At 48.1% G+C, this 15224-nt stretch overlaps 1 protein-coding gene across 1 annotated transcript; it reads right to left on the bottom strand.

Annotated features, from left to right (window-relative positions):
- Positions 1-1495: 1495 nt before the first annotated feature.
- On the bottom strand, positions 1496-2388 carry LOC120642994 (TPD1 protein homolog 1A-like). The gene has a single exon (XM_039919542.1). The coding sequence runs from the start codon at positions 2196-2198 to the stop codon at positions 1794-1796; it is 405 nt and encodes a 134-aa protein (XP_039775476.1). The 5' UTR covers positions 2199-2388; the 3' UTR covers positions 1496-1793.
- Positions 2389-15224: the final 12836 nt, after the last annotated feature.

Here is a 15224-nt window from a genome sequence, read left to right as displayed (position 1 = left end):
GCAAATATTTTTTTTCTGCATGTTACCATTTTTGAATAGATGTTGTGATGCGTTGCATTATATACTTTTTGATGTTGTAAACATTAATTTGTTTATATTGCAAGCGTATATTCTTGATGTTGTCACGGAGCGTCAGATAAAAATTTTTATCGGGCGTTAGGACGGTCAGGACGCTAGCAACGTGATTTTAAAAATCCCATCAAACTAAACATACCGGAATTTTTGTTGGACCTTTAAAATTATTACGTGTGCTTTGCATCCCAATCCCATCTGTCACGGCACCCCACCCCTTCAGGATTTCATGATTTGAGCCTAAAATCAGCCCAACAAACAGACTCACTCATGTTTTATTGCTGAGACATTTTTTGTTGAGAAATAATTTTTTAATTGTCCCAACAACAAAAAAATTATTTCATAATAAAAAATATTTCATCTTATGTAATGATTTGACTGTCAGTAATACGTGTGACTCTTAGTATTTTTTTAGACTCGACACTTATATTAAATCATCGAATAAGAGTTACAAGCGTCGTCCGGTGGACAAAAATACCAAACTTGCCTACCGATAGAGCTAGATAGTGAGCTTCCCTATTTGGTTCATGTTAGGAAGATTCTAGCACGCATTTTGACCGATAATTAGGGGTATTAAACAAAAGCAGTTTGCAAAACCAACTTCAGAACCTCTGCGTTAGGAACCTTGAAGAGTCTAACAAGATCTTTAACCGCGTGATTAGATGATGGTTATTGTAGTATTACTGTAGCAAATCATCGATCAAATATCGTCATCAGATTCGTCGCGACAAGTTATATCCATCCCTGAAAATATTTTGCAAATAGCCTTCATTTAGTACTCCATGCATACGAGATTTTTTTTTTAAAAAAATGTGCATGCTAGGATCAGCGTGATCCAAACAAGGCCATGGGCATCATGATTTGCTTCTCTTCTTTCTTGAACGAATTCCATCTCCTGGAAAGCCGCTGCATCTTCTTTTATCTCCTTGATGATGATGATCTAGCCATACGCTGCTAACATTTGCCCCCACGCGGTTGGCTCGCGGGCCGTCTTTGCTTGCCTCGCCGCTCGTGGGTTTTGATCCTACAGGCTACAGGCCTGCGGAGCCCAGGCGGTAGGCTCTACGGGCCCACAAGCAAAGAGACGACCACCATGGCGGCAGGCAAAGCTCTCTCTTTCTCTCTCGAGAAAGAGAGAGAAAGAGAAATAATGGAGTTGATAAAAGCTGGAGAGCGAGACCGCGTGTAGGGACGGACGGACATGGTGGTGAGCGGAGGCGGACAGGACAGGCCACATGACGAAAGGTGGCGCGTGTCGCGGCGTGTCCGTCGCCTGCCTCCCTACATGCGTCGGGATTGCCCATCTGCTGCTCCCGTGACAACACTCGTAGTATTCACTATTCCATTCACTTCAATCCAATCCACCTCTCAAGTCATCTTCTTCTCCTCTCGAGAGTCAGAAAATATTGTGATCGTCCAGGGATAGTACAAAAAGCACACTTATAATTAACGCAAGATTAACAGGCAGTACAAACCGAACCGCAAATAAAACCAAATCACTCTCGCCAAAAGCCTAAACAAAGCTTTGCTTGCCACAAATGAACCTATCCAACTAGCAATCAATTAATTACACTTGCAACTCAATCGGTCGATCGATCATCAGCTAATCTTGCTTGCTGAATCAGTAGGGAAACAATGGGATCGGAGGAGCCCACGCATCCAGATGAGGATGAGATGGGTACGCAGCTAGCTAGCTACTCCGTAGCAGGCTAGCACTACTACTAGCAGTGCGGCGTGGAGCTGACGAGCGGGAAGTCCTGTGGCGTCATCCACGCGTAGGTGAAGCGCACGGCGCCGCCGCGGGGCGCCAGCGCGCGGCCGCCGCGGAGCAGGCAGCGCTCGCCGTCCACGGCGCGGATGGCGCGCGGATCCACGGCCTCCACGCTGCTCAGCCCGTAGCAGCGCACCACCACCCGCGACTGCGCGCACCGGCACGCGTTCCGCACCTCCACCGCGTACTCGGGCTTCCCCTCCACCGTCCGCCCCGTCGCGCGCTGCAGCACCACCAGCTCCCCGCGCCGGCACCCCGCCGCCGCCGCCGGCGCGCCCGCTGTGGCCGCGGCGGCGGCGAGGGCGAGGAGGAAGAGGAGCCGGAGGAGCTCCGCCGCTGCTCGTGGTCTCGCCATGGCACTGACTGGCTCGCCGACTGCTAGCTTCTGCAGGTAGCGTGAAGAAGATTGGAGGCGCTGCGGTTATTTATTTATCCACACTGAAGAGCGAAGAAAAAGTAAGCGTCTGCGTGAACGTGGTGAGTCGCTGGCGACGGGGACAGCGCAGGTGCTGCTCGGCGGGCGGCATGGGCGTGAGAGCGAGAGCGAGAGAGGGGGGGGGGGGGGGGGGGCGCTCGTGCCCGTGCGCCCATGGTCCAGGGGGGGCGGGGCCGTCCGGTGGCGACACGAGCACGACAACGGCCGTGGATCGGTGGATATGGCTGTGGGACTCACGCAGCGCATGTGAGATCGCTGACTTAAAAAAAAAAGCATGTGAGATCGCGTCCACATCCGCCGCGCCGGATCGGCAGGCAGCTTTGCTTGCGGCTATGGCAGACTAGCTCGGCGGTGGCACATGGGGTGCCTGCAGATTGCGGCCGGAGGCGGGCGGCGGCGCAACACGGGCGACCAGGTGGACATGCGAACGACTCCTCTGATCAGCATGCGCACTACGGTGAGATCGCTACGCTGAATGAGGTATAATTATTATTACCCGCGAGACTCGTAGACGCGTAGTTTTATTTTCGGTTACCGCAGTTCGCTTCTTCGTTGGCACTAGCAGCTGCTGGTCCTCCGCCGCTTGACTGTTGTCTCTTTGACCCTGCCTGAGCTTGACGTACGCGTCAGTCTTTGCTGGTCGGTTTATATGTTCTTTTTTTCGCGAACGTGCCTGAGCACGTATTTCATTAAGAAGAAAGCAATACGACCATTACAAACCTTAATAGACAGAGGCTATTAAGGCGGACACAAAGTACCACTAAGAAAGTGGCGGACGACCAAGCAAGAACAACAGAGGAGGAGACAGACCCGAACTCTAGACACCTAGCCAAAACCACATAACTGAACCTGCTAAAGGAAACTACACCACCCAAGATGTGAAGGTCGACGACGCAAACAAGGTGGCAAAGCATCCACCTGACTAACCGACAACGGCGGCAAAGCATCCGCCAGAAAAGAATTTCAACCAACGACGACGGCGGCAAAGCATCCGCCAGAGCAGCACAGCGGCAAAGTATCCGCTTACGGAGAGCGGCGGCAAAGCATCCGCCAACCGACGACCAGCACAAACTTGGCGATGTAGAGGAAACTAAGCGAAGGCAGGTGCAGACATGGATCCTCTTCGAAAAGCGCAGGCGACCACCATCGACAAGAGCTTCCAAGACAACGCCTCCAGGGAGGGAGCGACGCAGAAAAGCGCCGCCGTCGTCCGACCACCATGGTCTCGGTTTTCACCTGGAAAGCTCGCTGAAGAGGAGAGTATAGGGTTAAAGAGTGACGCCTTCAACAAGGTAAGCGACGCCCTCGGACGTCGCCGTCACTAGCCCGCAAGCGGACCAAGGCTTTCGCCTTCACCCCAAACCCAACCTAAAGTCGATGGCAGCAGGAGGCCACCGCCCCCGGCCGTCGGCCACCGGCCGGCCACTAGCCCTGACGAGAGCACCCGCACAGGGCGAACAATGTCGCAGCCAGGGGAGTGGCGCAGCCAGGGGCACGGCCAGGAGCACCCACCGGCAGCGGCATGGCCAGGGGTCCCCGACCACCCGAGGCGGCGGCGACGACGAGGCCAAGGGTTCCCGGCCACCCGAGGAGGCGGCGGCGCGGCCAAGACCCCAAAGGCGGCGGCGCGCAGCGAGTCCACCCGAATCGACGGCGGCCCCCGAGCCGGCGGCGGCGGAGCGCCCGGGACCGGCCAAGGGAGGCCCGGATCCGGCGAGGAAGGGGCCGGATCCGGCCCCAGCGGTGGCGGCGGCGCCCACCCAAGCCGGCGGCGGCGGCGGCCCCCCTCCCCCAAGCCGGCGAAGGAGGCACGCCCGGATCCGGCCATGGGGGACCCGGATCCGGCGAGGAGGAGGCCGGATCCGGCCCCGGTGACCGGCGACGGCGAGGAACGGCGAGGTTGAAGTGCGGGAGGAGGAAGGAGGCGGGGAAGAGAGGAGAAGAGGTGGGGGCGACGCGGGCGGAGTCAACTTTGGCTCGGCCACGGGCCGCCGCTGCCGCCCGGACAGCTGCCGGCGGCAGCGGCGGCCGCCGGAGGCGGCCGGGACGGACCGGCGGGTGGCGGCGCGGGGTGCCCCCCGAGTCGCCACAGAGAGCGATGCGGGAGGGGGGGGGGTCTAAAATGAGAGGCAACTCGTTTATATGTTCTTCACTGCTAGATATCTCAGCATCTTTGGCAAGGTAGTCCAGATAAGAAAGAAAATACCGCTTATTAATTAAATGGGATATTCTCTTACTGCTAGAAAAAGAGTCATTCGTCCACCTGCCAATTTAGTACCGGTTCTATAAGAGCATCTCCAGCAGTTTGGCAAATCGAGTTGCCATCTTTGATTTTTGGTAAAAACGTTAAAAATACTCCTCCAACAGTTTGTCAAAAGACTTGGCAATTTTTGGCAACTTGGGAAAAACCAGCCTCCAGCGCGTAAATATACGCGCGCGGCGCGCGGTTGGCATCGTGATTTCTAGTCAGGTGGGAGGGTGAAAAAAGAAATAAATAACAGAGAAAGGTTCCTTATTTAAGTTTTCAAGAGGTGAAAGGGCATAAATATAATTTTGTTTCTCTCTTAGGGTTCCTGATGTAAGTTAGACCTGGATTTGGCAAATGAATTATGCCAAACTGTTGGAGATAAGCTTTTTTTTACTTGGCATATCTTTTTAGAAGTTAGCAAAACACAAGATATGTCAACTAAAATATGGCAAACTCTTGGAGATGCTCTAACACAGTGCCTTCCGGAGCCATTTAGTACCGGGCCATAACACCACCCGGTACTAAATGCTATCATTTAGTACTGGTTGGTGTTATGACCCGGTATTAAATGGCTCCCGGGGCCTCCCAACCATTTAGTACCGGGCTGTAACACCACTCGGTACTAAAATGGTTATGGCCCGGTGCTAAATGGTTCGTCCTGGTTACATCAAAAGAATAGCATCTTCTATCCACTCACATGTGCTGTGTGGGTGGGATGGTAGAGGAGACTACACGCGAGGCTACAGATCACAAGTTCGAACTCCGGTACACGCACAATTATCCCGATGTATTTTTTCTAAAGATTGGTACATTTAGTACCGGACGCTGCGACCGGTACTAAACAGTTGTCCATTTAGTACCGGCCAGCCGGTACCGGCCAGCCGGTACCGGCTGCCCCAGCCGGTACTAATGGAGCTTTTTCTTGTAGTGTCTGCGGCCCTAAAGATAAGGGAGCTATGCGGTCATTAACCTCAAGATACAGAATAAATACCTTTCAAACAAATGGATAATTAACAGCAAAGGCACGTGACAGTCTTTAGTCCGAAACAAATATTTGAGCTCAAAATCTCCCATAAGTCCAACCTAAACCGAATGACTCTCATTTTTTGAGAGGATTAATGAAGATTAAAGAAGAGATCTTGGCCTGTGGGGATCCTTTGAGATTAAAGGTGGAAAAAAAACAAGATTTTGGGAGGACACTGGGTGGACCAAAATCCATTCAAAGATCACTATTCATCAATTTACAACATATCGCCAACCACATGTATCAGTAGTGAATGTGTTAAGTTCAGAACCTCTAAACATTTTGTTTAGAGGGCATTGGTGGATGTAAACTCCAAGAATGGCTTGACCTGGTAGCTAAGACAACCAACATCAATTTAGTTGAAGGAAGAGATCATTTCAGATGGAATATTCATAAACACGGGATCTATGTACCTCCAATAGATAAATCAACATGCTCCCTTTCACCACAAATTGATTTAGAAATTAAAAATCTCTCTCAAGATAAAAATCTTCTTTTGGTATCTCCAAAGAGGAGTTATCCAAATAAAAGATAATCCAGTGAGGAAGAATTGGAAGAGAAGTTTGAAGTGTTGCTTCTGTAATTGTAATGAGTCGATTACACATCTCCTCTTTGATTGTCACCATGCAAAGGACATTTTGAAAATAGTTTATTTTGCTATAGGGTTAACCCCGCCAAGATCGATTTTCCATATGCTAGAGAATTGGCTCTTAAATTTTAATGATAAGAAGAGACGTGTCTGTATTGGTGGGGGCAACCGCATTATGTAAGTGGCAATACATTTCCGGGGGGAATGGGGTTTTCTTCCCCATTTCCTCATCTTTGTTGTTCCGAGTATCTGATTAGGGAAGCCCAGGGACGTGAGTAAAAGTGCTAGCTCGACCCAAGCTTAGACGACAAAACTCTGAAGGTGGTGTTGGTGCAAATTTAGGACCAACACACGATTGTACTAGCGCGTGCAGTGACAAGGAGCACACGTTACAGCGCCGCAGCTCAGACTGGTTACGGTAGCCAGTCAGACCGGCCTTCATTGGAGGGCCGATGAAGATCCGACGAAAGCTTGCCCAGGAGGAACCCGTCAGGGTAAGCACACAGAGAGTTGTTCTAGGGTCAGCAGGCCACCCTGAATGTGTTCAAACATTGTTGAGATGAGAGAAAAACAACAGATACAGGGGTTGGAAGAGCTAGGGTTTGGAGACAACAAAAAAGTAATAGAAGTAATAACAAGTAATAGCTTGATATATTTTTGATCGATATGGGACACCCTCAATCGGTCGTAACCCTTTGTATTTATAGGGAGGGAATGTCTAGCCCCATTAAAAGTTGAAATTCTAATTAATTTTATATTAAAATACAAAATCTAATTCGGACTGGGCTGTCTGGACCGATCTGACCGCCCTAGCCAACCGGTCAGACCAGTCTGGGTCAAGTACGTCTTCTCGAAGTCATAACTCTATCATCCGAAGTTCAAATCGGACGTTCTGTATATGTATTTTGATCATCTCGACGAGAGTACGCAATGGTGAAGTTAAATTTGGACTTTGACAAAGTCGCCCAAAACGGTTTGACCGTTTGTGCATACCAACCAGATCGGTTTACACAACCGTGCAAGTTTTCGTCGTCAACAAGTTGGGTAGACGGATCGTTGGGGGCCACCAATTAGAGGACCATGGTGAATCCAGGGCACCACCGTAGTGCTCGTGCCTTTAGAATTTTGGTCTCATTTCATTTTTTAAATTTTTAAATAACCGTCACATCAAATATTCGGATATCAATTCGAATATTCGGATGTAAATTTAATATGCAATTGGGGATCTAGATGAATCTATTAACTATAATTAATGTATGATTAGAGAATGATACTAAAGAAATTAGTGGTTAAATTATGGACTAATTAGGCTTAATAGATTCTTCTCGTATTTAAGTCACGACTTATGAAATTAGTTTTGTAATAAAGCTATGTTTAGTTCTCCTAATTTACGTTTAAACATTCGATGTGATGGGACTTATTTTTTTAAACTGAAAAAACAAACGAGTGCCTTGGTAAAAGTTCAAGTTCCCCTAGCTGATCAAAAGAGGGGGGGGGGGGGGATTGAGGGGATATTGGCCCCACAGAAGACCGCTCACACGGAGAGTGAAACCACTTATATTAGAGAAATCCAATGTTTCCCAATTCTGGAGCCAGTAGAGAAAATGTGGCCCCGAGATCCGCAAATTAAACATTTGATGTTGTTTCTGCAAAAAGGTCGATTGTGGGCTGTAGCAAGACATCTATAACGACAGAAGCCCGTTTATAGGAAACCTGTCCGGCCCAGAAAGCCGGGAGCTACGTGACTCCACTCTGCTGAATCTGGGGCCTGCAATCACTGTTCCTCACTGAAGTACGGCCATCTAACCTGAAAGTTCAGTGACATCCTCTCAGTTTCTCTCAAAACTCGACCAATGGCGAATTAGCAAGTGTTTTGTATGTTCACGTCACCATGTGACACCTGAAAGAAGTGAAGAACTGTGGGTGGCCATCAGCTACCAGCCAACCTCTCCTCATGTGTGTGGCAGTACCGCCCTAATTAATCCGGCTCAAGTGCGCTAACCATCATCTTAAAGACAATCTCGGCTAACACGCACTTCAAACGGAGTAATTCGGCAGTGCTGTCGGGTAAAATCCCGAGGAATCCACCTGAGCGTCAATCGAACCCAAAGCTTACATGTAACCCACCCGAAAGTGAGTCCAGAGAGTACAACATTTCACAAATATATTACATTCCAGAGTCTTAACTTAATTATTGCAAACCAAGTTCGAAATCATTGAAAGATACTTGAAATTCGAAAAGAAAGTAGTTCAGAGTTCACTGCAGCGGAAATAGAACGAGTTCTAAACGACGATACATGATGTCATGATGAAGCCCGTACGTGACATCACTCGGCATTGCCATCGTTGGCCGGAGTCGTATCCCACTCCACCGACCAACCAGGGGGTAAGGTACACGGCCAAGTCAAGCTAGCAATCATGTCCTCAAAAGTATTACCTGAAATAAAAATTTAGCCACAAGCAAAGCTGAGTATGTTAATACTCCGCAAGGCTTACCCGACTAGGATATAACTAACCCTCTAACTAGACATGCAAGGCTTTTGGCTTGAGGGGTTTGTCTTTGCCGAAAAGCAGTAAGTCCTTATTTTCCGATTTTAGCTTTCAAGTTCTATTAGGCTTAACCATTCTACATTAGCATCTATCCTAAAGCATACATGGTGGAAAGCAATTATTTTTCATCATTCGACCATATTTCTCATCATCATTGTTCCACTTCTTACTCTATGTGGCAAAAGGGTTAAGCAGTCTCAATATCCGTGAGAGACGGACGATTCGAATCGAATTTGTTAACCTGGCCAGGCAGACCTAAACACACGCATGGGGAATGCAATCACCCACGCGACTTTTCCCCTTTTTCCCCGGGCATGAAACAGGCCCACCATCCTAGGGTGCCCTGCACCCGTGCGTAACCATAGACCAGACAGTGGGGAGTATGTTCCATGGCCGGTTCTATCAGGTACTTAAGCTTACCGATTACCATATTCTCGGCATGTGGTTAGTACGTTCAAACGCTTAACCACCACTACCACACACCGCGGCCTTATCCATTTTGACTAAACAGACGGGGTATCACAAGTACAACAACCCCGCCCGTAAACCTTATATTGCAGTGTGTAGTAAGCATTCAACTCCTATGAGCTCGCGAGTGACAGGAAATCACTCGACTTCTACCTAACCATTAGCATAGCCAACTAGCGACCTACACATACTAGTGTTCAAGCATAGGTACCTAGGATCATGCAACTAAGGTTCCAAACAATTCCTGCAACTTAAATGCGCAATAAACAGGAATACAAATAGTTGCATAAATTAAAATAGGTAGGACATGCTCCGGGGCTTGCCTTCCTGAGCGTAACTAGCTGTGGGCTCTTCCGAAACTGGGTCCGGGTCTTCAGTAGCTTCAGTTAGATTCACTTGAGCTTCACGCTGCTCACTCTCGGACTCCGGCACCAACTCGTACGTACCGTCAGGGAGAGTAGTCGAATCTATATGAAATGCATATGCGTGAGTCATTTTAGTGATACGATTTAATCAATTCTTCACTAAAGAGTTGTAATCCAACACAAACTCAAGATGATTTGCACCAGATTTTGTTACATCATTTTGGCAATCCTTTATAGAGTAATAATCACTATAACGGACTTCACGAAGTAACTAGGGTGGGTTTTACCTTTTATCCTTATGCAGCAAAAGAAAAGATTTTTCTTATTTATTACTAGGTTAAGCATGTCCTTATCATAAATAAAGTTAAATAGAGATTCTGGGTTTGAAATTTTTATGCAAGATACACCTATGAGTAACTTGCCTACTGTGAAATTTTTAGCCCATTTCATGCAGCCTATTAATCATGAAAAATAAAATAAACAGCTACTGCTAGAAACAAAAATGAATTTTGCAGGTCAAACTATGCAAGCACTGGTAATGAAATTTTAACTGAGTGTTGTCTACCTAAAGATGAGACTTGCATAAATTTTTCATAATTAAACAAGCATTGTACAGGGCATGAAAAATAGCACAAAGTATTGCTGCATGGATCAAAATTAAATTCCTCAGACTTTTATAGCATGTTCCAGAGGCTTATCTTTTATCAGCACGGTTATATACTCAAGATTAACCCCTAGAAAAATTATTAGAATTTTTCATGTACAGAAACTATTTTTAATGATTTAATGTAGCTATCCTCACAAAAATCATTTGGTCCAGATTGATTTGACTAAAATTTCTCAAACTTTTTCTACACACTCTTGGAACTAAAACACAAGTACTGTAAAAGTTTGAACCCATGAAACATAACATAACAACTTGGATAAATAAAACCATCCCTCCTAGGCATATAACAAGAGTTAAATAAAATGATAGCTAGGCATGTAAACTGTCCATGAAATTTTTACACAAGCTTATGCATCTAACATGTATCCCACTGATCAAAAATGGCTAACAACACATGCTTGTAACTTGAGATCTAATATAAAGCACATTTCCTTTGTATTTTAAATGAAGTAAAAACTATTGAGCAAAATAAAAAGTGTATGTAACAAAAGTTGTAGATCTATTTTCAAGGAGTCCAGAACAGTTGAGTTTGCATTTTTTTGATTTTTCTACGATTTTTACATGAATTTACAAGTTCACTGGAAAATCTAGAAAATACAAAAACACAGATTGCAAAAGGGGCCCCTGGATCTTTCACTTAACCCCCTGGAAACCTAAAACAATTTGCGCCGGGGTCCGTGGCCGGAGGTAGGAGACAGGGGAGGCGGCGGCGGCCCGTTTCCCGGCGAGGAGGGGCTCGCCGGCGGTGGGGGTGGTGCCCAGGGAAGAGAGCTCACCGAGCTCTACCTAGGTATGGGTGATGCGGTCGACGGGGATGGCCGGAGCAGGGGTGGCGGCGGCGCCCAGGGAGCGGCGGCGGCGGCTGCAGCGGGCGGCGGCGCTCCGGTGCGGGAGGAGGGGCATGGGCAGGCCGGGGAGCTTCACGGCGCCCTGAGGAAGCTAGCTCGGGGGTGGATTGGGGTCGGGGAGGGGCGGAGCAGGGTGTCCCGCGGCGGGCGGCGGCCGGTGGCGGCTCTGCCCACGACGGCGGCGCCCGGCGGCGATGGGGATGGACGAGGCGTGGTCGTGGAGCTTTACTGCGGCGAGGAGGTCCCGTTCCGGGGTTTGATTTGGACCGAGGGGCACCGGGGGTAGGGGCTCCACGATGAGCTCGAGCGGCGGCTGCAATGGCGTGGGCGGCGGCGTGTTCTGGCACTGGGGCGGCTTGGCTCGGCTTGGGAAGGGGAGGGGAGCTGAGTGTGAGGGTGGAACGCCCTTGGGCGAAGCAAGGGGGGAGGGAGAGCTCGGCAGGGAGGGGAGGGCGTAGAATAAGGGCAGCGGCGGCGTGCGCGCGGTCTGGCGGTGGCGTGCTCGCCCGGCGGCCTTGAAGGCGGGTCAGGGCGCAGCGAGCGGTTTGGTGGTGTCAGTAGTGCGCGGTAATGAAGTCCGGCCGCGGTCCGCGGCTCGGCAGGGCACGGCCGGCCCGTTTGGGCGCCACAGCGGCGAGGCGGCGCGTCGCCGTGCTCTTGTCGTGGCGTGAGCGTCAACGGCAGGGCGCGGCGAGGACAGCGTGCGCGCTCAAGTGGAGGGGCGTCAGCGGCGCGGCGAGGCAGCGCGGCGGCAGCGAGGCAGCGAGGCCGCGGCAGCGGCGCAGCGAGGCAGCGAGCGCACGCGCGCTCAAGTGCCTGCGCGCGCGCAGAGCAGAGAGGGGAGAGTCAGCGGGGAAGAGAGAGAGAGGGGAGAGAGAAAGAGAGTGGAGAGAGGAAGAAAAAGTCAGCAGTTTGACTTGGTTCAAACTTAAGATTTTCAGTTGAAACTCGAAAAATTTTGAACACGAAAGTTGTTCAAAATTAAATTTCCTACAACTTTCCTTTTAGGTAAAAATTCATTTGAGCGTTGGTTTGAAAGTTTAAAATTTGAAATCAAGTTTAATGATCCCGCTCGTTTTTCGGGGTTAACTCAAAATTTCATGTTGTAACTTGAAAAACTTTGAACACGAAAGTTGTTTATCTTGTCAAACTCTATAACTTTTGTGTTGGGCAAAAGTTCATTTGATCAAGGGTGCGAGAGTTGACTTTTTGGTGTATTTAAACGGAACTCGGCTTTTAAGTAATTACCCAACTAGGGTTAACTGTGTCAATTGACGTTAATGGCATGTTTAAACCGTGCTAAACACCGGAGGTGTTACAGCCTACCCCCCTTAAAAGAATCTCGTCCCGAGATTCAGATAAGCAAGCTAAGTGCAGGAAAGAGGTGTACCTCCAGTGGAATTCAGAAAACCGGGGAAATTTTGATTTAGGTAGCTTTCAGTTTCCCAGGTAGCTTCCTCTTCGGTATGGTGACTCCATTGAATCTTGTACATTCTAACTGCTTTTCTTCGAGTGACCCTTTCCTTTTGATCAAGAACCTTGATAGGGTATTCAACATAAGAGAGATCTGGTTCTACCAATATTTCTGTTTGTTCAATGATCTCGGTGGGAACCCGAACACACTTCTTGAGTTGAGAAACGTGGAAAACATTATGTACTGCTGCCAGTCGAGGAGGAAGTCGTAGTCTATAGGCTACTGGTCCACAAATCTCAGTGATTTCATAAGGGCCAACATATCGGGGAGCTAATTTGCCCTTCACTCCGAATCTCTGCACACCCCTGGTCGGCGAAACTCGAAGATAGACATGATTACCCACTTCAAATTGCAAAGGGTCTCTTCTTTTATCAGAATAACTCTTCTGCCTAGACTGGGCGGCCTTTAAATTCTCTTGTATTACTCTTACTTTCTCTTCTGCCTCTGTTACGAGATCGGGTCCGAATACCACTCGTTCTCCGACTTGCGACCAGCTCAAAGGAGTACGACACCGTCGACCATATAAGGCCTCAAATGGTGCCATTTTCAAACTCTCTTGATAACTATTGTTGTATGAGAACTCCGCTAGAGCTAGACATTTGTCCCAATTCTTGTCATAATGAATGACGCAAGCTCTCAACATGTCTTCTAGGATTTGGTTCACCCTCTCAATTTGTCCATCAGTTTGGGGGTGATAAGCTGAGCTTCGAATCAATTTTGTCCCAAGAGATGCTTGCAATTGTTCCCAAAAGCGTGCAACAAACTGTGTTCCACGATCAGAAATGATTGTCTTGGGTACCCCATGCAAGCAAACAATGCGATCGAGATAGATCTCAGCATACTTCTTGGCAGTGTAAGTAGTGTGTACCTGAATGAAATGTGCCGTCTTGGTGAGTCTATCCACGATAACCCAAATGGAATCGTGCCTCTGGGATGTGTTAGGTAATCCAACAATGAAGTCCATACTTATGTCTTCCCATTTCCATGAGGGAATAGGCAGAGGTTGAAGCAAACCGGCTACTCTCAAGTGGCTGGCTTTTACTCTCTGGCAGGTGTCACATTCCGAGACATATTTAGCAATTTCCCTTTTCATCCTAGTCCACCAGAAATTCTGCCTAAGATCTTGGTACATCTTGGTACTGCCTGGGTGAATAGAAAACTTGGAAAGATGTGCCTCGTCGAGAATTTGCTTCCGAAGATCATGATTTTTCGGAACAACTAAACGACTTTCGAACCATAGGACTCCCTTATGGTCCTGACGAAAACACTTATACTTCCTTTCTCCTTGAGAGAGTTTCTGTTTAATGATCCCAACACCCTTATCATGTAATTGGGCCATAATGATCTGATCATGAAGGGTTGGTTCAACTGAAATGTGATTTAAGGTACCTTGGGGAATCATTTCCAACTGGAGCTTCCTCATCTCATGACAGAGGGTTTCCGAATAGGATTCCACGGATAGGCAATGGCAATGAACTTTGCGACTGAGTGCATCTGCTACAACATTGGCCTTGCCTGGGTGATAGTGCACCTCAAGATCATAGTCCTTGATTAATTCTAACCACCGTCTTTGTCTCATATTCAGGTCAGCTTGAGTGAAGATATATTTGAGACTTTTGTGATCGGTGTAGATATTGCAATGCGTACCCATAAGATAATGCCTCCATATCTTTAGAGCATGAATGACAGCTGCTAATTCGAGGTCGTGAGTAGGATAATTCTGCTCATGGGGTCGCAGAGCTCGTGACGCATAAGCAATAACTCTATTGTCTTGCATGAGCACACAACCAAGACCAGTACCTGACGCGTCACAATACACGTCAAAGGACTTGGTGTTATCAGGTTGAGCTAAGACAGGTGCTGTAGTCAACTGCTCCCTTAGGGTGTGGAAAGCCTTTTCACATTTTTCATCCCACACAAACTTTACTCATTTCTTCAATAGTTCAGTCATTGGCTTAGCAATTCTGGAGAAATCCGAAATGAATCGGCGATAATATCCGGCTAAACCAAGAAAACTGCGAATCTGATGAACGGAGGTAGGAGGTTTCCAGTCCATCACTTCTTGCACCTTGCTAGGATCCACAGCTATGCCTTCGCTGGAAATAGTGTGGCCCAAGAATTTCACACTATCTAGCCAGAATTCACATTTGGAGAATTTAGCATAGAGCTGGTGGTCCCGAAGGCGTTGGAGAACAATGCGCAGGTGCTTAGCATGGTCTTCCTCATTCTTGGAATAAATAAGGATGTCATCAATGAAAACCACGACGAACTTGTCGAGCTCCGGCATGAATACCGAGTTCATGAGATACATGAAATAGGCAGGTGCATTTGTGAGACCAAAAGACATGACTAAATACTCATAGAGTCCATACCGTGTGGAGAATGCGGTTTTAGGAATATCACATGGACGAATTTTAATCTGATGATAGCCGGAGCGAAGATCTATCTTTGAGAAAATCCTAGCTCCAGCCAGTTGATCGAAGAGAACATCAATGCGGGGAAAGGGATATTTGTTTTTGATTGTCACCGCATTGAGAGGTCGGTAGTCCACACACAACCTCAAACTATCATCCTTTTTCTTTACAAAGAGGGCTGGACAACCCCAAGGTGATGCACTAGGGCGAATGAAACCTTTATCCAGCAGCTCTTGAAGTTGAATTTTTAACTCGGCCAACTCCTTGGGTGGCATTCTATATGGCCTCTTTGAGATAG

Source organism: Panicum virgatum, chromosome 7K, assembly GCF_016808335.1.
Source record: "Panicum virgatum strain AP13 chromosome 7K, P.virgatum_v5, whole genome shotgun sequence".
Classification (NCBI taxonomy): domain Eukaryota; kingdom Viridiplantae; phylum Streptophyta; class Magnoliopsida; order Poales; family Poaceae; genus Panicum; species Panicum virgatum.
This window is presented reverse-complemented; position numbering and strand designations above follow the sequence as displayed.